This window comes from Pteropus alecto, unplaced genomic scaffold (genome assembly GCF_000325575.1).
Source record: "Pteropus alecto unplaced genomic scaffold, ASM32557v1 scaffold379, whole genome shotgun sequence".
NCBI classification, from domain to species: Eukaryota; Metazoa; Chordata; class Mammalia; order Chiroptera; family Pteropodidae; genus Pteropus; species Pteropus alecto.
The window spans coordinates 1,258,283-1,281,549 of NW_006443129.1; the positions used below are offsets into that span (position 1 = coordinate 1,258,283).

General features: G+C 32.9%; 1 protein-coding gene across 1 annotated transcript in view; it reads left to right on the plus strand.

Annotated features, from left to right (window-relative positions):
* Positions 1 to 23,267, plus strand: part of EPHA6 (EPH receptor A6) — an 809,212-nt gene that overhangs the window by 540,509 nt on the left and 245,436 nt on the right. The window contains 1 exon segment of the mRNA XM_006923412.1: positions 1,519 to 1,681. Coding sequence (XP_006923474.1) covers positions 1,519 to 1,681 — 163 coding nt within the window.

Here is a 23,267-nt window from a genome sequence, read left to right on the forward strand (position 1 = left end):
AGTTGAGCATCTTTTCATATGTCTGTTGGCTGTTTGTATGTCTTCTAGGGAGAAGTGTCTGTTTAGGTCCTCTGCCCATTTTTAAATTGGATTGTTTGTTTGCTTGTTTTTTATTGTTGTTTTGTATGAGTTCTTTGCATATTTTGGATATTAGCCCCTTATCGGAGACTTTGGTTTTCAATGTCTCCTCTCATTTAGTTGGTTGCCTCTTTGTCTCGTTGATGGTTTCTTTTGCTGTGCAAAATCTTTTTAGTTTGATATAATCCCCTTCATTTACTAAATGAAATCTTGATAGGAATATTAGAGGTAGAATTTAAGCATAAAATGAGTGATTCAATTAATGACCTTGAAAGTCACTTTCATGCCTGAGAATCTCATCTTTAGATTTATAATGAGAATGGTGGCTAATTAACTTAAGGACTTTGTGGCCTAATTAGACTTATGAATTTAGAAGAGTTCATACGAATACAATTTTTTGCAGATATCCTATTAAAATAACATTATAAAGCTATTGAACAATAACACTACACAAAAACTGTTAAGTTTAATTTGTCACATCATGAGCATATTATTTATAGTCACTTACATGCACAGGTAAAATGAATAATCATGTTTTGAGGTGTTAGGCAAGAGAGCCCACTGAAAAGATGGGGACAGATTAGATCATTCAGTTACCTGCAGCAAATCCATTTCCCATTAGTGAGGACAGGTGGTTTGGCAGCTAACTGCAGGTGACTGGAAACCAAGCCTCCAATCCTATCTCTGGATTCTGCAGGCGTGGTAAGTCCTACATGCCTTTCTATGTCTTTGATCCTCCTTAATGGACACCCTATTTTTAAATATACCTCAAATCACTATGTAACTTGTACATCTTTAAATACAAACTGTGGTATCTGGGGGAGGAATCAATTCTCCCTCCAGTAAAAATTTTTTATTGTTTTATGTATTCAGTTGACTCGTTATTACTACGGAGGAATCACTGAGTTTCAGAACAAAGCAACTGATTTGGGTTAAAGATTTCAAACTTTAAAAACCAATTAATTTATTTTTCCTTTTACCCACAGGTCTACCCACGGATAGCGCCGGCATTTTGGCACTACCTGCGGGTAGAAGTGAGTAGCGGGTCCTTGAATTCTCCCACCCTTGCTCTTTGGTCTCTGCTGGTGTGGTGTGATCTGATCTGATTTGCCCATTTTGTTCAAGATGCAGCTGCCGTTCCATGTAAACATGCTTTCACACTACCTCTATTCCTCAGATTTGGATCAGAACTCCAAACCACCAAAAATACAAGTGCAGTTTATATAAGATTGATCATCTTTCTTAATAAATTTCCAAATCAAAACCATATCATGCATCCTAATGATAAGTAACTAAACGCTAAATTATGGAAAACCATGCTTACTCCTATTCAATGCTTTTGATATTCTGAGCATAATTCCTCAGCTTAATTTTGGAATGTCTCTAGGAAAAAGTAGAATAATTTTGCTTCATTTCCATTCTCTTCTTTTTTGTCCCCAGGAGCATGAGCAGCTCACCTATTCCTCCACGAGATCCAAGGCCCCCAGTGTCATCATCACAGGTCTCAAGCCAGCAACCAAGTACATATTTCATATCCGAGTAAGGACTACAACAGGATACAGTGGCTACAGTCAGAAGTTTGAATTTGAAACAGGAGATGAAAGTAAGTTTTACAAAAATATATAAAATAAGATGATAATTTAGTATCATTTTGTTAGTTAAAATTCATTGTCCTCATAGTTAAAAATCTAATGTCTCAGATTTTTAGTAGTCTTACCGAACAGAACTCTGTTCTTGTAAATAGTCATGCAGTCATTTCAGTTAATATTTTGTTGTTATCATTAAATAGTTCCAAAATGCCTTGCACTACCACAATTGTAATGTGGCCCAAATTTATCTCTTTATGCAGAATTCATCATTTATCCTATAACATAGAAAGTCTCAGTGAGTGGTGTTAGCCTAATTGTTCACGAGTGTTGGCATCATAATATGATAGTAATGAAAACTTGGAAGAAAATAAATCCATGAACAAAAAATTTTAGCAGCTAGTTCAAAATTATACAGCTTTGGCTTGTTATTTCAGTTACATTCATAAAAACAATGGTCAGGAGACAGACTCCACTGAAATGTACATTATAAGTTTAAATATAGATGCATGGGCTTAATTAGAAACTCAAATTAATTCCACAGCCTCAACACGCTGAAAACTAAAAGGGGAGATTAAAGGAGTGAAGTGTTCCAACATCATGTAATATAGGCTTTGAAATGCCTTACTTATTCTAAACTCAGCTCTACCATTGAATTCTGTTTTGGCTTTATATCCATCTTACTGCTATCTTTGTAAGGATATCTTTTGAAATGTTCATAATTAGAAAAATGTCCAAATAGTTAATTATAATGATATTCTCTTCTCATCATTGATAAAATACCTGTATTCATATAAAAATTCAAGAATAGAAAATTATTGTAAAACCCTTTATGAATAACGGCAATGACAGCTACCATTTATTGAGCCTCTAAAAAATGCCAGAAATAATGTATTCACATGTATTATCTCATTTAAACCTCTTAACATTCAATGAGACAAATATTATTTCCCTAATTTTACTTATGAGAAAAAAAAAAGCCTAGAAATGTTGTCATTTGTCCAGATTCACGCAGCTGGTAAGAAACTAAGCTAAAACTTGAGGGCTGTCTGTATTATTAACTACATCATCCTGCCAAGTCCTTTCATTTGAATTATTATAAATGCTAGTGGTAAGACCATTAAATAAGCCATAGTTTTCCTATTTATCACTCCCTCAAAGTGAAGCTACTTGTGTTTCAGATTCTGTGATGGAATGAGTGTTTTGTTTATTTTTACATTGATGAACAATATTGATTCATAGAGACTCTTTCATTACAGCTATATCTAACAAAAAAGTGAAAAAATACTGATGTATTTAAGAAAGAAACAGTTTAGGGAGAGAGTAAACTAATGAATAAAAAGAATACTTATAACCAAATGTTTAATATCAGCAATAGTCATTTATAATCCTGCCGGAGACTATTGTTTTTTAAGCGAGAGATTATTGGGAATAGAGTGTAATTATAACAAAACATAACTCCATAATCAAAAACAATATAAAAACATTCAAAGTGTTTCTGCTATATCCTGTTAACTATTTTCTTCCTGACCACATTTCAAGACTTAGCCTAGGCACAAAGCCAAAAATTCAATTCAAGGAAAGTTTGGTCCAGGGAAAAGTCACATAAAGGAAAGTTTGGTCCAGGGAAAAGTCACATCATTGTCTTGTCAAGACTATTTATTGCATCCCTGCACCTCAGCTCTCTTACTTTATTTCACAGATGAAGAAATTTATCTAACTTTTTAAAAGTATGATATTTAAGTATTACATCATTAAGTTAGAAATGCACTCTCAGACAAACTTATAGCACTAAATCTAGATAAGTTATTTGTGTTCATCTAGGACTTCTAAAAAGGTAAGCTAGTCTAGTAAGAAAACAATAAATTTTGATCTAAATATGAAAAATTTGATTTGGTTTCAACTCTAAGTTTCAACTCACACTTTCAGGACTAGAATTCTTTCAGATGTTATATAAAAGAAAACAACTTTGAAATTTCTTAGCAGACGGGTTCCATGTTCACCAATGGCCCAGTGCAATATTTATTTATTTGGCAAAAAACATGTAGGACACTTAATATGTGCCATAATCTGAGAATAAAAATAATAATAATAGCTACAACTTTTACCTTTACATAATTTATAGTCTAGATTTGTGGGAGGAAAATAAAAAAATTAAATAAAAAAATACAACATTGGATGGCAACTACTATCATAAAGATATGCAAAAGGTACTATGAGAGTATAGAGAAGAGGCCCTAATTCAGCACAAATGATTCATGAAAAGTTTCTGTAGGTTGAGAAGTAGAGGCTCATTCTTGAAAGTGGAGTAGTAAAAGAATAGCAAAAACACTAAGGTCTGAGACAGCATGAAAAATTAAGGAAGAGCAAATAATTTGGCATGGCTGCAGTGAGGAGACATGAAAGGTAAAATGGTGGGAGCTAAAAAGCAAGATTATACAGGGACCAAAATGAAGGCTCTCTTCTGGCCATATTAAGAATATTGGGCCTTATGGAGATATCAAAGATCCACAGGAAGATTTTAATTAGAGAGTAACATGACCAGTAACAGGTATAAGAATCAATGCTGAGTAACTTACACAAATTATTATTTTAATTCTGGCAAGATTATATCTCTTTTTAGAAATTTAAGTAGCTTTACCAAAATCTGATATCCAATGAGTAAAGTGCAGGATTAGAACTCTAGAATATCAACAGTAGACAGCAAAAACCATGTTCTGAATTACTGATTTGTAAATGTCATGAAAGTGACTTTTATTAGACCCTTGAGAGCCAAAATGTCTGAGAGGAATCTGAAAAATATGTTTGTCTAAACCTGGAGTTTGGGTACATAGAATGGCTCCCAAGTCAATTTATAGCCTAAGGGAAAGTCATTTAAAGGAACCTTTTTTCATCCAGTTAGCTTTAAATTGCAGTTTCAAAGCATGCTGTTTATATCCAGAAGAGAATTTCAATGAATAATGTCATAGTAGGATATGGATAGGTTTAGTATAAATTCAAGAATATAAGGATATGAATCCCAATTTATAGCCTCAGTCTTTTTCTCTTCAATCCCCTTTGCTCATCTTTAAATTTTTATAGCTTTTATTTCTCAAGTAATGCCTGAACTATTGTAATGTCAACTTTATTATTGTTATCTCTTGTGTATTCTGCTTAACTACTTTTATATGTATGCATAGAGATAGGGAGTGAGTTGGGGAGGAGAGATTAGGTACTGTCTCATAAGATGGCCTGGTTCAAATATTTTTAAATAAGCAAAATGAAATAATTTACAATTTAATTCTCTTTAGCCATATCTATTTTACTTCCTTCAACTTTTAGTTTGCTAACAACCAATAAGACAATAATAATATAAAATAATTTATTTTAAAATTTGTGATGTTCTTAACCAACTACTTGTGCTCTAAAACATAGTGACATCTGAAGAACAATCATGGTGACCGCTTGCTCTTCCAGACCAGTAGTTGAATTTTTTTTTTCCCAGAGTCTGAATATACTAGTGGAAACTGGATAATAAATGTAAAGGTTACTAATTATAATTGCTAACATTATCAAAAGAGCCACACTAACTAGAGCCATTGGTTTCCTCTCTCATTCTCATTACATAAGTATATATGGAGATAGAGGTAAGTAGGTAGGTAGGTAGGTAGGTAGATAGGTAGGTAGGTAGATGATAGATGATGATAGATTAGATAGATAGATAGATAGATAGATAGATATTTACTCATATATAATCAGAAAAGACTTTCCTTTTGTGTTTTAATGCTTACTGGTATTTCATATTTGTGCTAATCTCTTGCTAGACTGAGTGTATAGATACATATTATGTCCACTAACAGCAATTTCCAAGTGCCTATTATGTACTGGATATTTTATTAGGTACTATAATTGATTCTCCTTACTTTCTTAGAAATTAACAAAATTACAATAAACTACAGAATCAATTGTAAGAAAACAAGAATATATAAATATTCTATGTAGATCTGAAAAGATAGATCAAAGATAGATGTTAGTTAGAAGTTGTCTAATATAAAAATGTTCTCAGAATGAATATAAAATTTATATTATGCCCCAAAGTATCACACACACGCACACACGTTAAGTATGGTTTTTTGGCTTATATGAATGAAACAATAGGAAATTTTAACTGCATCATATTTGTTATTTCTGTGCTTATTTCCTAGAGAAAATATGCTTCTTTTCAATAGAGAAAAAGAGAAGAATTAAAATTAAAAAGTTATCTACATAACCAATAATAACATCCATATCCTTATAAATTGTTTGAAAAAAACATATTTGATTCAATTTTGAATTATAATCTGTTAAAATTATACCCCACATTTTAAAAGAGAGATAAAAATAATTTAAAGATTAGTCAAACATTTTTTAATTTAAAATATCACCAAGATTTATTTAATATTCAAATACATTTTAGAATAAAAAAATAATTTTTTGTGTGTGTTTTTAAAACCAAAATAAAATATATCTTGCTAGATTGCAGCCAACTTGAACATTATACTTAAGTACTGGAAATCAGCTTATGAAGCTATCAAAAGAGAGTAGAATCTATAGGTTAAAGCCAATTTTTTTAAAGAAAACTGAAGTTTTACACATAATAATTCTTTCATTGTCTTAATCATTATCCACATGACCCTGGAGAAATATATTGCCAATATATATATTCCTTTTTTCTGAAAGATTAATTATACCTCAAATTTTAACAAGTAAATTTAGGTTTTCACCTGTAAGCTACATAAAGCAATTTGTAGCACAAAAGCCACATCTGTAAACAGTTTTAAATGTATTAATTACCAAAAGTAGTAACTATGGACTAGATTTATATCACATAAAATAAAAAAATAAATGAAAATCATCATAATCAACATTAACTAACCAAACTGTAAATTACTGAATCACGGTATTTAAAAATAGAATATTATGTCACATCTTACACATTTATATATATAAAAAAAAATGATGTAGATACAAATGAATGAGTTTAACCACTTAGTTATTTTGAAAACCAATAATATTTAGCTCTTTTTAGTATGGTTTCATATTTAAGCATTTGATTAATGTTAACAATTTATATATGGGAAATGATCCTAAAAATTAAGGTGCTAGATTATATTTCTAGTTTCTCTTCCTTAATCTATTGTTTATGCCCCTATTTGGCTGATTTTTTAATATTCTACTTTGTACACTTCTCAACAAATTTCTCAACAAATATTCAAGTCTCCCTCAAATCTAATCCAAATTGTCATTGTTCCTGTTCTATTTCTAGTTACTATGTTCTCTGGGAAAACGTATGGAGGCTTTATACAAAAAAAATTCTTAATCTTATTCCTAAACTTCTTTTATGACTTTCAACTGGAATATTTCGAAATCTACCACTCCACAAATGATTAGTCCAGCTTACATGCTGCCCCTCCTGAAGCGACTTTGATCAGTCCAGCAAGCAATCATTACTCTTTTCTCAGACTCTATGATATTTTATTGTGAAAGTGCTTGATTTTTTTACTAAATTTTTAGCTCTTTGAGGTCAACTATAGCTTGCTTATCTTTGTGTCTCTAAAGTTTCTTGCACATAATTAGTTTCCAATATACATTAATCAAATAAATGAAGAACATATAATTTTCAAAAGGCTAAAATATGAATGAATAGCATGTTGCCTACTGGTCTAAAAAGAAAGAATCAAATGTTTTTATTTGTCACAAATAAGCAATACTGCTTGCTTTATTTTAGGTAATAAGTTGTAACTGGCTTGAGTCATGTAGAAACATGATGTATGCAATTTTAATTATAAATTAATTGTTAAATTTTAGATATGTTAGGTAGATTTAAGTGACATTTTGTTGTTGTTTAATATATTTTCTTCCTTACACTTCTTTTTTAAAAATCTCCATTATGTTTGCTCCACCACGTTGGTTGAAGCACAAACAATCTGTACTGCTTCACTTATTTAAGATGAAATTAGCTGAATCATTATTAACAGCAGCCAGAAATTTTAGGATTATTATTAATGGTGAAGCATGAAGCAGAAAGAGGACCAGCTGACCCTGGTGGAGTAATAAAAAAGTTAATTAATCAAGCAGTAGGCAGATTTTATATTTATGAGTCTACCCAGAGAGGATGAATTCTAGTACATAAGACTTCAATTTGATATAATCTCCAATCAATAGCACATTTTCAATGTTGGCAGCCATAGCTATCGAAATGCAAACATCAGTAAGAAAAAAAATTTTTTAGTGTTTAGGTTGTTCGAATATAAATTAACCTATCTTATGAGGTAATGAAGGATCTTCACAGTAAGAATTTGTGCTGAAGCTAGTTGGATACGTATTCAACATGTCATAAAGGAAATCCCTGCTTTGCTTAGAAAGTTGTGGTAGAAGTTTAATTTAACTACTAACATTGAGATTCCATAACAACAGATAACACTTATTAAGTTCTAACTGTCATTCAAGCACTATTCTATTCTTTATGGCTACTAAGGCACTTAGCAATCTCTGAAGTGGGTACTATTACCATGCCTATTTTATGGGTCATAAAACTGAAGCACAAAGTTTAGTAACTTACCAGTTTCCCACAGCTAGTAAGTGTAGAAAGGGGGACATTATGGCTTCAGGTCCCTTTTCGTACAGTGCTCAGAACCAGGACTGAGTTCCCTTTCTTCCTATTCATTGTTTTTACATTTCTTATTCACCTTGGCCATTACTTCTGATTTTCTTGATTATTTTTGATTCCTATTTCTAGTTCTTCACAATCCCTTAATTAATTATATTTCTTCTTAGAATAATGAGTATTTGAATATAAAAACAGATTTTCAGAAGACTATAATTATTTACAAATTGCCATGGTCTTGTTCAGAGAGCTATGCGTGTTTTAATGCAGATTTCTGGATTAATGCATATACAGTAGACCAAGTATAATACTTTAAAGGGGCCAATTAATACAGTTAGTCCATTTACCTTGAATGTTCAGGAACTTGATGAAGAGTAACTATTTGCATAGAAAATGGAATTCTCACTTTAAAAAGCCTGAATTGACAAAAAAAAAAAATATTTTGCTTCAGTTTTGCCTGGATCAAATAAAGATTTTAAATGATGGGAGCCAGGCCTATGTACTATAAGACAGACTGAAGGCCTTAATAGGAAAAATATTAAAAATCATAACTTTGCTAAATGAGCTAGAAGGAAAATCATTAACTATTAACAGGTCTTTAGAATTGTAAAATGTGCATATCAATGTGCAGTGTTATAATTTGGCTCATATCTAAAAGGAAACTAACAAACAGCAGTGTATCTATTTTTTAAAACAGAATATAGGTTTATTTTATGTCAGTAATCTACAGCACCATATACAAAATATGATTTTGGGGGATGTAAGTCATTATCACTTGACTGGAAATTTTTTTGAGATAAGGAACCACCTCTTATTACATTTTGAACCTCTTATATTGCTTTGCATATGTCTGACAATGGAAAGCATCCAATGAATATCAGATGAATTAATGTTAACCAGTAAATATTCAATGAACATACATCTGTCGTTTCAAACAAATTTTCAGACAAATAAAAAACATGTATTTTATTATTCTACTTATATATTTTCAGTACCTTACTTTTATTTTTTTAGTTTGTGCATATATTAATAACAGTATGCTGAATTCTGGTCGATGGGTATAAAGTTTCAGTTATGCAGGATGAATAAATTCTGGAAATCTAAACTACAGCATGGTGGCTATAGTTAATACTGTATTGTATAGTTGAAATTGGCTAACAGAGTAGATCTTTTAATAAATTTTATTTTATTATTAGTTTCAAGAATACAGTACATTGGTTAGACATTTATATAGCTTATGACACGATCCCCCTGATTGCTTTTTCTCTCCTCTGGTACTATACCTAGTCATTACATTACTGCTGATTACATTCCCTACAGAGTAGATCTTAACTATTCTCACCATGCACATACACCCACACAATAAATATATGAGATATTGACTATGTTAATTAACTTGATTGTAGTAATTATTTAACAATATATACTTATATTAAAACATCATATCATATACCATAAATATATATATACATATATATATAATTTTTATTTGTCAATTATGCCTCAGTAAAGCTGGAGGAAAAAATAAAGATAAATGATTTATGTTTTCTGTTTTTAAGAAACTCATCGCTAACCCACACTTAGAGACTCTTATAAGAATTCCTTATTTTCTATCAGCTGTCATATAAATTGCCTGAATTTTTCTGTCAAGCTATCTGACTTTACAACCATGAGTTCTTCTAGAGAGCAAAAGTGTTTCTTAGATATTTCGAATTGCTCCAAATTTAGGGAAAATATATATTCCTTATACAATAGTACTTGAGGATTTAGAACCATTCTTTAGACTATATAAATCAATTTTATTGACATATTTTAAAGTGGCTTTTTTTAATGCTATATTATAGTTGTTAGGAAACCATCAAGGCCAAAGTGAAGAAAACCTAATATCTCAATATAACCATATGAAGCCACTCTGTAACTGCTGGTATGATTCTTAATTATGGTTACTCTCTCACCCTCATCTATTGCATGATCATGAACTAAACTCAAGACAGGATTAAGAGTATTGTGTTGATGAGTAGTTACTTCTGGAATAGTGTCTTAAAGCATTAGGGGAGTGTCAGCTAACTATAGAGTGATGCTAGTGGAGATACATAGATTTTTACAGGGAAAGAATAGAAACACGTGATGCTGGGATGAAATTGTCCTTTGGGAAGTTATGGACTGCCAGGATGACACAGCACAGGGGGGCCTTGTTTTCTTTTATAGTTTTATTTCCTATTTCCCAGTTGAATTCTTTCTACATGGTAATCCATCATTTTTCAGAGCTAAAAAATTTGAGAGTTGAATGAAGGACTATCAAAATACCTAAGTCAGGTGAAAAATATTTTATATAAAATATATAAATACTAAATGTTATCTGCTTATGTAAAAGCATAAAGACATAGTTTGAATTTTTATTTGCACAGTATCAGTATGCATTAAATAATTTTAAATTATCTAATGTAATATATTTTAAATTTGTATTAACCCAAAGCAAGGAGTCCGTTTTTGCTGTATCTCACTGTGAAGTCACAATACTGAAGGGACAGATGTTTATAAAATAAACCCAGCCAGCTCTACTAAGGCCTGTGTGAAGAATTAAGAAGTAGAAGAATTAAGCTGTGTTACACTTTGCTCTTTCAGGGGAAACAGTGGTTCACTGAATTTAAATTGAGTTAACAGCAATTCCTGGCAAAATAGCAGGTGCCCTTTAAAAGATTTAGCTGTGTGTGCACAAACCTAAGCATGGCATGCATGAGCACATTACTGTACTGTAAAGATAGGCAAAGTGGCAGAATATGGCAACTTTACCATAAGATATAAAATAGCTGATTCACAACAAACTGAATTTCATATTCTCTTAAACTTTTGGAAAACAGCATCCTTTAAAAATGCTGTTGCACTACAGTTATTTTTAAATTAAATAATTACCTTATATTTTCTAGATACAAAACCAGAGCAGACTAAACGATTTTTTTAGCACTCACTTTTAGCATTTCTGTAAACAATAAACATTGCAATATTACTTACTGAAGTTACTATACATATGTATATACAGATATGCATACATATACATAATACATATATTCTGCATTCATACTCACTTCCTACTTGCATTCTGCAATGAAGAAATAATACTGACAGTGTTTTCAATATTGTTGCATAAGTTGTTATCCTTGGAAGTGAACAGTTTATTTATAAATTTGATATAAACTCTGTTCCTAAATTTGACATAATGAGAGAGAAAGTGAAAGGCACTTAAAGAAAGCAGTGAAAATGAGAGTGAGCAAAGATTGTTTAATTGTTTATTTATTCAATCCTTAACTCAATCAAAAAATATTAATAAATGGGCTAGATATAGAGGTAGGCACTGGGGATTCAAAGGATAAACTTATTCCCTGCTTTCCCAAAAGCTAGTAAGAGGTTCGGAAAATTAAACAAGATTACAATACAGGGTTTTGTGTGATGTTTCAGGGAGCACAAGAAGACAAACCCAAACACCTTTGCATTAAGGAAAGCTTCTAAAAAGAAGTGATATATTAAAGAGGACTTTAAAGTTGAATAAAATTTAGCCCCAAAAAGAGGGGATGAAGGGCGAAGTAAGGGATGGGATAAGAGGATTGTGGAGCTTTTGTTCTCTCATGTGTGCTCGTGTGCAAGTGCAGAGATAAAAGAGTGTGGAACTTTCTAGTAACTGAAAGAATTTCAATATAGCTGGAACCATGGTTTTCAAAATGTGGGCCCTGCACGAGAATCACCTGAGAACACATTAGAAATGCAAATTTTCAGACCCTGCCTTAAACCTACTAAATCAGAAACTCGGGGTGAGACCCAGAATTCTGTTTTAACAAGCCCTCCAAGTTATGCAACAAGACTAATATGCCACACAAAGGTGTCACAGAGTTATTAACGCTACAGTTAGAGAACCAGTAGCTTCATCAGAGAGGACAAGGGTAGGGGGTAAAGAGTAAGAAGTGATGGGAGTGATGAACTTGGTACAGCAAATATAAGACAAGGTGTGGAAGTCATAAGGAGGAGCCATGCACTGCCATTCTGTAACTTGCTACCGAGGCTAAAACCTTCTTGAGTTTTTATTTTTCTTCCAGTTGTCTGTAGTTTTGGAGACAGGCAAGCAGAGTGAGCTGTGGAACCATTGCCAACATCTAATTATTTCCTTACCTTCATTTCATTCACACTAAAAAATAAAACCTTCCAAATATCTTTTATATCATCACTCCTATAGCTGTCATAACTTCCAAATCCCCTAGAGACTATTTTAGCCTTAAGAATTCACCTTGCCAAGGTGCTGGAACCTTGAGAATTATTAAATTCTAACACATGCTTGCTCTCTGCCAGCATGTAAGCCTGCATATTTGTCCTTGACAGTTCATATTTGGTCTCTGGACTTTCAAGACACAATGAATTATATAGAACCTTCTCACCAGAGCATTCTGAGAAAACTGGAGCTGAGCCATCCCATGCCAAACCTTCAACAAAAATTGGTCGGTTTTGGAAGTCTTGGAAATTAAGTTATCTGGGACACTTCATGAATCTACATATTATATAGGTATGTTAGTAAAGCAAAGCGGTATGTTAGTAAAGCAAAGTTATACACCAAGGCTAATATGCCACACAAAGGTGTCACAGACTTATTTCAGGCTATATTACTTGGTTTTGTGTTCTAATTGGTGAATGCAAAATGATACATTCATTTAAGCAATTCAATTGGTATTTTGGCTCATGAAGATTCTTCACTCTAGATATTAATTTCTCATTGATAAAATAAAGGAATGTGCTAAACTATCCTCCCTTGCTCTAAACATAGGAAACTTCCTAAGGATGTGATTAAGGACTTGGATCCGGCCAAGCTCTGCCACTCCCTAGGTATTAAGACCTAAGGAAGGCAATTTAGTTTATTTAAGCTTTGGTTTTCCCAACAGAAAACTAAAAATTAATTCCTTTGTTTGTACACTGAGTTATTCAACAAATATTCAAGAGAACTCACTCTGTCCTCTGTACTAAGTGCTGTCCTACATGCTATGGATAGCAGAAATAAAGATCCTTGCTGTCTTAGAGAATACATTCTAGAGAAGAGAGAGACAATAAACAAACAGTAAGTAAAATGTTTAGAATGTCACGTGATGCAGAGCTTGGTGTATTGCCGAGATCTTCCCTTCAGGACCCAGGTACTTATTTTCTTAGCTAATGGGAGTGCTGCCGGCTGAAGGCTCATAGCTGAATTCTTTTCCAGATATTGCTTCTGAACAAAAGAAGCTTTGTGCCTTAGAGTCAATCCCTCTCCCCACAGGCAGAGAGAATCCACAACTGATCAATATGAGGTACGAAGATTAGTCTCATTGTTCAATTCAGGACAACTCAAAAGAGCCATCTCAGCGCAGAACTCCCTTATGTTTGCTGAGGTTTTGTAGCTACCATATCACAGTTCATCTGCTCCATTTTCCCATTTCTGCTTCTCTCTCTCACACCTGTCCAGGCTGAAGGCACTACTCAGTAAACCTGCTTCGTGCAAAGCTCCATTACAGAATCTGTGTCCCAGGAAACATTTAAGACAGATGATGAGAAGTGCTCTGGAGTAGTGTAAAGCTGAGGAGGAGGACAAGGGGCACCTACTTCCTAATGTGATCATTAGATGTTAACTATCACTATAATCCTAATTATTACTGTGACCTAGGCAGCTGGCAAAAACTTCATGGAGAAGGACCTTAACCTTGGCTTTGAAGAAAAGGAAGGTTATAAATAAGCAGAAAGAACAAGGAAACTTTTCATGACAGCAACTAATTCATGCAATTTAATTGGGCATATGCCCCACAGATAAATAGATAGATAAAGAGAACTAGTGAAGAAGAATTTTGGTTAAAAACTCAAGCTTTAGACTTAACCCTGGATTAAGATCTTGTCTCTGTCACTTCCTAAATATCAGACTTTGGGAAAATTCTTTCGTTAACCAACCACTCTATGCCTCAGTTTCCACATCTGCAAAAATGGGGATAAGAATACCGCCCACTTTCTAGTGTCTAGTTTCTAAAATTCCATTCTAAGAACTTCAAAATTGTTTTAAAAAACAAAACATGTAGAGACTCTGCTATATCGTTCAGGTCATTCTCTGATTCTTCCTTCGACATTTATTTTTCACACCTAAGTTTATCCTTGAGCTTAGTTGACAAGTCTTGGAGTTAGTTTTTGTTTAATTTTTATAAGTGATATATAAGGATGAGTTGGCCTCCCAAGGCTTAAGCACTGAAGAACTGGATGAGGCCAAGGATGTTCCACACTTAAACTTCTGAGATACCAGATCTTAACCAGCACAATAGGCAAGTCAGGGAACCTTCGTTGGCCCCATTATAGGCACACATTTTGTGGACCCAGAATCACTGTCTCTCCTGTTTCTATAGTAATCAAATTATTTATGGGTTGGGCCACTTTTCTTTTAAATATTTAAATCATTAAAGGTCTCAGTGCCAACAGACAATATAGCACAGACTTTAAGTATGGAACCAGCCCATACTTAAACTCTAGTTCTGCCACTTCTGTCTGCATAACCACGGCAAGTTAATTAACTTCTCTGTGCCTCAGTTTTGCCATCTATAGAGATAGTACAACTATCTCGTTATTGTTGGGAAGATTAAAAAGGTTAATACATATGAAGCATCTAGAACCACAGATGGCACATGTAAGCACTCTAAAAGTGTTTGTTATTATAAGAATGACTGCCCTTCTTCTGAGGCTTCATTGAGTCTAGTACGATTTTTTTGAACAAGCTTGTGCTGCTACTCATCTCCATAATAAAGGAAGAAAAAATTTAAAAGGCAAAAGAAGAATATAATTCTGGCAGGAAACCTCCCTGAGGCTAACTTCTGTGGAATCCTCTCCATTTTCAAGTAAAAATGACAACACTTATGTCTACCTACTTTACTATAAATTTTTTAAAATTAAATATCTCACTGATTTGCATAGGAATAAGCAATCTGAAGAAAATCAAACTTAGTTGCATATTGGAAATTATATTTTGGTTCAGAGTAGTTATTAGTTATGCTAGTCTATAAGTAATAATCACACACTGTCTTGTTTGAGGGAAGATTTTACATTTTCAGCTTATGGGTTAGAATATTTGAACTTTAATAAAAACACATTTTTATCTTGCATAATGACTGGAAAGAGAACTACTTTATTCCTTTACAAATTAATCCAAATTGCTCAGCAGGCAAAAAGAACACCAAGTGAAATCATACCAAGAAGACTTGGGGTTATCTTATTTCCTTAAGCACATTCTTCTTTTTCTCTCATGGTCTGTACTAAACCTCAAAATTCCTTTTGAATTGTTCTAAATCATTGAGAGCTAATTCCTGTCTATTAGAGACCCATTTCTCACTGTGTTTATCTGTCATAGGAGCTGCATGCACTTTTTTTATAACCAGTTAGCTGGTTTTGGGGGGGTTGTTTGTATGTTTGTTTAGACATTCTTGCTCTCTTCTTACTTAAGTATCCTCTAAGATGATTAGATTTCAAATTGTATTAAACAAAATATGCAGTTAAGATACCCAATTGACTGACACAACCGGTGATTTTTTTTTTCTTAAAGTTATGTACCTTTACAGTTGTTCCTCACTTGGATTCAGCAATTTTTTTAAGGGTTGTAAAAGTATATCATTCATGACCAGACTCTGCCCTACCCTTGAGATTATTAATAGAAGCAGGTAAGAAAAATTTAATAAGTTTTGATTAAAAAACAAAAACAAAAACAAAAAAACACTTCTGCCCATGAAACTCTGTCTATGTCACCATTTTCCCTAATACTCTTACTGCTTAAGATACAGGGAGAAATACTTTACTGGAAAGGAAGGTAAAAAGTGAATTAATAAAAAATTGATGGGGTAATTCTACCTTTGCATTGATCACTGACCTCTAGAGGCCTCCAAGGCCCAAGGACCTGCATATTTAAAGAGAGATGGAGCATCCCACTTGGTCCATGCCTAGGAAGATAGTTAAGGAAGTCCCACATGCACCTTTAACTTAAGATTTCCAACAGCTTGTATTATAGAAATTGGGAAATCAGGACAGGTGAAGAATAGCAAGCTCGGTTTGGAAAATAACAATTCAAAAAATACTTTTTGTTAATCTTCAGAAGAGAAGCAGTATAGAAAATTTCACTTGAAGCTAGATATATGCATCTCCATTGCCAGGAAAAAAAGAACTTAACACATGAACTAGTCTATCCAGTAAGTATATGGAATTTAGAAATTTATGTGTTTTAAAAGGGGATAGAAGTGACATCTATTACATTTTTTGTTAATCATCCAGAATTATTTAATCAAGAATTTTGTTTAATAGAACATGCCAAAAACTAATGTAAGTCGTTAATGTCACATACTAGAGAGAAGAGTATTATAAGTGGAGTTAAATTTCATGTTCTAGGAAGAATGCTGAATACTTTAAGCAATAAGTGGCATGACTTTTCCCATATGTGTGTTAACATGTCTAAGTTGATCTTAATTTTTATAGGATGCTTTCTCAGAAAGCTTGACTAACTAAATAGATGGTGATTTTTACTTGCATTTCTCATTTTCCTAAAAACATTTGAGGCAGTTTAAAACACATATACAAAATGTTTAATAAATTAGAACTAGAATTAGAAAATTGATCCATAACTAGATGGAACAAAGTCTTTTTTGATAATTATTACTAGAGGTGTAGCACGTGCGCACTATCTCTGCCTCTGAGATTTCTGGCAGCAGCCAGAGGATAGAGAAGTGATCAGGCTTTCATGATTTGAAGTGCAAGTGCTGTAGAAAAGCTAGAGAGCATTGAGATTAACAGCCTCAAGCAGAATTTTTCAACAAATGCATCATTTTTTGTTTTATATGGTGTTTTCTGACCACAGCTTTTAATAAAAGCAGACCCAAGGTAATGTGTTGCTGATCGAAGATATTTTTTCCATGGTCGAGTGAGAGAAGGGAGAAAGAAAAGCTACACCACATGCATAAACTCTTCAAAAGAGAAAATATATCTAAGAAGTGAATGAAAAGAATCACCCTGCAAATTTCTTTTCTAAATATTTCGTTCTTTGGTCAGGAACTGAAAATTAGAATACCCTAAAATTCTTTAATTGTAGATATCAAATATATTATGATCTAGGTTAAACAAAGAGAGAGACGGAATGTCTCAGACAGGGCCGCAGTGGAAACACGTGTAATAAACCTAGGCTTCAAGGACTGAAAGAAGAAACCAGAAAGCTCTCAAGATGAAAAGCAGCCAATCTTTTTCTTGGTTCACACAGCCATTCATCTCTGTTTCTCTCTCTAAAGACTAGTTTTACTTCATCTATATTCATTTAGGAAAGATATCTATCTGCCTCATGGCTTGCAAGTTCACATGTCTCCTTCATTTTAACCATGCATCCAAACCTTCAAACTGAGTGAATCTTAATCCCAAATTCCTGAAGAGAGAATGTGGTTGGCCTAGTCTGAGTCAGTTCTCCATCCCTAATCCAATTGATATGACTTGGAGCCAGAGACAAGGAGAACAGTCCTCCAATGTCCAAACCCTAAGAATGGAGACAGTTTTCAGAGGCAGGGCTAAACATATCACAGAAGATGCTTATTAAGAATTTTGACTTTAGTCTAAAATAAGGGCTTGAAATGTGAATTCTCTATTTTCATATTGATGGATGACGCAAATGGTTTAAAAATAAGGCAAAAATATACAGGTCTTTCTACTGTTAAAGCTGGAATGCCCAACCAATATTTTTGCCCATGCAAAAATAAAACCTCCTCATATTTGCACTAAAATAGGCAGCAGGCGAAACAAAGATTGTCCTTAGGAAGCAGATTTGTATCTGCTCCCACAATTAGGCATACTCTAGATTGAAAGTGCAGAGTTCCACACCACAGGATACAGCGGAAAAGAGATGATCTGGCCTGGAAAATTTTCAAGACAGGTGTTCCAAATCATCAAAAAGACACCCTAGGAGCAATGCTCCCATGGAAAAGTTATATTGAGCTTCACAGTTCTGCAGTGTGCTTTCCAGGATAAGCTATGGAAAAAGTATGCTCATAGAAAATGGAAAATGGAAAAGGTTGTCTTGTTTTATATAGAGTTTTGATCAATTGCCTTTTGTCTCCAAGAAAACTATTTGTTTCGATAAAGCATATGACACACAATTCTTTCTGGTAGGAGTAGGATGCCAGAAATAAATTCTAATTGTTGAAAATTAAACCCAATCATCAGTATATAGAAAGAAGCTTATCTTTCTACCTATCAAGATAGCACATACATAGTTTGTCTATAATTGGTATCATATCATGAAGATATTAGTTTAAAAGATGAAAAAATAAAACACTAGTTTTATATTACATGAAATAGTGAATGAGTATGTCAGGAAGTTTTTCCCTTTAGTTCATTTTTACAATGGTATTTATTCCCAATTTTTCAGAATCATGATACTAAGCCTCACTTTTATGTCAAAACTTAGTGAAAACAAACAATTTTATTTTCTTGAAAACAACAGTAGTAAGTAGTAAGGCAATGCTGTTCCTAAAACCCTCTTACTTCTAATATAGAATATTTAACTTGGAGACCTCACAAACATGATTTAAGGGAAAGCATAACAAATAATTGAGGTGACACTGAGAAAATTGATTGAGTCATAGTTTCATGGGACTCTAGGTTTGGCCTTTTTTTAAAATAAAGTAGGCTATTCTTGAATCCTCCCAGAATCAATTCTAGTGACTGGTTAGAAGTTGAGGTAAATAGTTTGGTCAGTTATTCAGAACAAGCTTCAAACAGTTTCAAATAATGATCCAAAAAATTCTACAAGTTACTCTCAAGGGATGATCAAATGAGTTTTGGCACAAAGAGCAGCAGGATGTTGTTAGATGCCTGGGGTCTAAATTACTTGGGGCACTGTGCCTGGGTCCATAAAGCTAAGAAAAATTGTCCCCATCCATTCTCAACATTGTTGGTTATTTGTGCTTCCATAAATACTTCCACTGAAGCTATATAAGGGACAACTGAAGCCTCAAATCTGTTTTATCATTAACTGTAGAAATTAAGTAAAGGTCTTTCACAGGATTTGTTTAGCTCCAGATTTAGTGGTAATGAGTTTATAATTAGATGGGCTTGAATTAGTTAGATTCTTCCACAATCTGATTTTAACATGCTGTCCTGCATACTTGCTAGAAATGTCTGTTCATTTGATTTTTGTTGTTGTTGTTGGTTTCTTTGTTTTTATATCCATGCAGTTTTTATCAAGTCAGTACATGAGACATATTAAATAGAGGATAGATAGGACTGATTTTTCCTTGAAACTGTCAATCTAATAAAAGGAAAAAAAAGGAATCTCTCCAGGCAGAGCATTTGATATTGTTTGTAAAACAAGAGATTGTTTTGTAGAAGTAACCCCCACTGCCAACCTATTTCACCTAACCTTCCAGTCCCATCCATCCAGTTGCAGGGTCAAACAGATTCAAGAGGACGTGTTCAACATCAAAACAAATTTTTTTAAATATTAAATTGAGATAGAAAACATCCAGCTTAAGCAACATAATAAAGAATGAAAAGTTACTGGTATATAGTTGGGAAATATTAAGACCCACTTACCCTCCCTTCCCATAAGATGTGAATACAGATAAGTACAGTCAAATTCTGGTTCATTATACTAAATAATACTCTCAGTTTCAATTGACAAAAAAATCCAACTGCCTTAATGAAAAGTAGGACTTTTTTACTGTGTATTACCATAAAGTCAATGAGTAGTGTGAGATTCAGGCCAAATCCAGGCTGTCCATCCATGTCCTCAGTATTTTCTCAATTTCAGTTCTGCTTTCTTCTATGTTGGATTTATCTTCAGATAAGTTCTTCCCATATGTTTATAAGAGCTTATATCTCCAGTAAGAACTAAAATTCTGAGTAAATTCACATCTTTATCTACTGTACTCCTGAGTACAAATATTAACCTGAGTACAAATATTAACTTGAGAAAAATACAAACATGCTGACCGATTTACTTTAAATTTTACTTTAAATTTGCCTCTCCATCTTCCTATTCTGCCCGTTGATCTATATATCAGACATTTCAAAGTACATGCAAAAAACTTCTGAAGATGTTGTACTGTTTTGTGTCTTCATATTTGTGATATTTCTTCCAACTAGAATGTCTCAATATCTACTCATCACCCAAGTGACGTACAAATTAGTTTAATCATTTAAGCTTTAGCTTAAAAATCACCTTTCTTATAAACCTTCCTGCATTTCTTCCAATGCAGGTTATCCCACATCACCCTCACACATACTTCCATTTTAGAAACAATTTTACTATATTACAATTAAGGTATACTTATCTATCTTCCTCACTAAAATGAAACTGCTATGAGGACAGGAAACCATGCTTTAGTTTTCTGTGTCTCCCATTCCCTGTATCACAGTGTTTAGTATATTCTAAATAATTAATATTTTTCTTGTTTTTAAATATATAATGAGTTGATGAATGAGAATTTTCTCAAGAAATTTTCTAGATTTTTTTTCTAAATAATGTGTGTTTTTATAAGGATTATTTTCTTTGAATATTTTTCTATGAAAAATAAATTCTAAATAAATCTTTGAGTTATGAAATTTGTGATCTCTAATGGCAATACATTTAATTACAAAGCTATTTACCTCAAACCACACTAATGGTTATATTAAGAAGTATAACTTTAGTGCATATATATGCCTACCAATATGTAGATACCCACCATTAATATTACGGTATGTGCTGAATAGTATTTCAGATTGGATATCATCGAATACAAGCCAGGGAATTTGTGAAATTTGTAAGGAAATTTTATTCCACACTGGATCTTCAAAAAAAAAAAAAAAAAGAATGGACTATGTATGTATGAAGACATAAGTTTTTAAATTGCATAAAAAAATATTATCAAAGACTTATCTCAACAGCCAGCAACAATTACTAATTAAACCGTTAACATTTAGAATGTTAACAATAGCTCCAGATATTTCAATGTCTCAATCTCTTTTCTTTGTTCTTTGATATTTGTCACATGAAGCCTGCCTGTAGCAAGGCATCTCAACCATTTATTAATGCACACAAAGATCTCAAAAAAAAAAAGAAAGTGTTTCATCATGCTGCATTATTTGCCTCTGCTTCTGCCTCTCCATCAGGTGGTGCCATACTTACATTTTCCAATTATTTCTGTGTCATTTGGCATTTTTATCTGACAAGTAAATTAAGGTCATCAAGAAGAATGAATCTTGAAATTTTCTGTGTCTCAAGGTAGCCACAGTTTGATGTACTATATTACATTGTTTCTGGAGAACTGGCAGAGCAGTGGCGGAAAACACAGCTGTGAAATCACTTTTTGAAAAAGTGTAAACCCAGCTAAGGGTCTCTACTGCAACTAAAATGATCCATGAGGTTTGTCTCCATGTAGCTGAGAATTCAGTAACTGGTTTACTTGAGTGGAACAGAGAATCTCTTGCTATTCTCTCCCAGCTTTTTTATCCCTCCAATCTTAGACGTATTTTTTCTGGTCATAGATGGTATCAAATATTAAATGAATATAAAAGAAAAATGTTAAAAAAAACAGGCCAACACTTCTTCATTTAAATATTTATTTCATTCAAAGCCTAGGCAGGAATATGTGAATTTAAAAAATTAACTCACACTATTAATTTATCTCTGAACATATTAAATTCCAAAATTCAAATGTGTAAGGATCATCTATGTAACTAGAACATCTTTAAGCATTATTATCAAATAAATCACATATGAAAACTCTCCTTTAGCCAGGGGCTTTTAATTCTTAATCTAGAATGTGTTCTTTGTCTCTTTGTGAAAATACACAGTTATTAATTCCTATACTATGTAAGGCACTGTGCTAATTCTATGTGATGTAGAAAGTTGAAAGATATTACTTCTGACCTCAAGAAACTTATAGTATGGTTGAAATATGCCAAAAAAAAGGAAATCCTCTGAAAATGAATCGTTTTTGATAGTTGAAGTTTTCAGGCAGAGGTTTGGTCTTAAAAGTACTATTTTTATCATTTTTAAATATTTTGGAAAGAAAATATTTTTCTAATCATGCATCCACAAACCCTTGCCTTTTTAAATAAAATAGCTTAGACATATCTCAGCATGTTTTAATTAACTTTGGATGATCATGTTAATGTATTGAGTTCTAACATAATTCTTGAATTTCATAGGGCTGTTTGATCCTAAATTTCTGGCTTCTGAGTAATTTATATTTTGGACACATGTCAGATTTTCAGTTTTCCCAGTTCTTCTTTCAGTCAGCCTAGCAGTATGTACTTCCATTCAACTCTCTCTCATATATCTCACCCCTGGCCTTAACTTACTTAATTTGCTTCCATTTTGTGAACTTGAAAATCAATAAACATGTCTGAAGTAAGAATGTGAGGCATCAAAGCTGTTTTAGGGAGTAAACTATGCGTTCCTTCATATGTGAACATCTGTCAGATGTCTCTTCAGAGGCTCTTTTTTGTCCCTCTTGTTTGCAATTTCTCTACTGCACATTATTATAGTTGCCGTCTAGCTGAATTGAAATGCATGTGACAAAATGAGCATCTAAATTAAGAAAATAACTGTGGGGCCAGGAGAAAATGAGATTGAATCTAAGAAATACTTAAAATTTAGTAATGACAGAATTGATGACCAACCTGAAGGCAAAGGAGATAATTTTGTGAGAGCTGAGTCTAAGAATTCAGTCCTGGACATCTCTGAGAAAGATATACTCACTGAGAAAGGATGCTTTTACCCTCTAGGCAATAGGGAAGACACAGTATTTTTAATCATTATTTTGAAGAATATTATCTGTCTACATAATGCAGGATGGATTGGGAAGAGACACTGTGGAAACGCTATCGAATAGAAAATTATAAAACTAACCTATTCATATGATGCCTGAAGTGAAGTAATAAAGAGAGGATAGTATACAACATAAAAAATATTTGACTCTAAATGT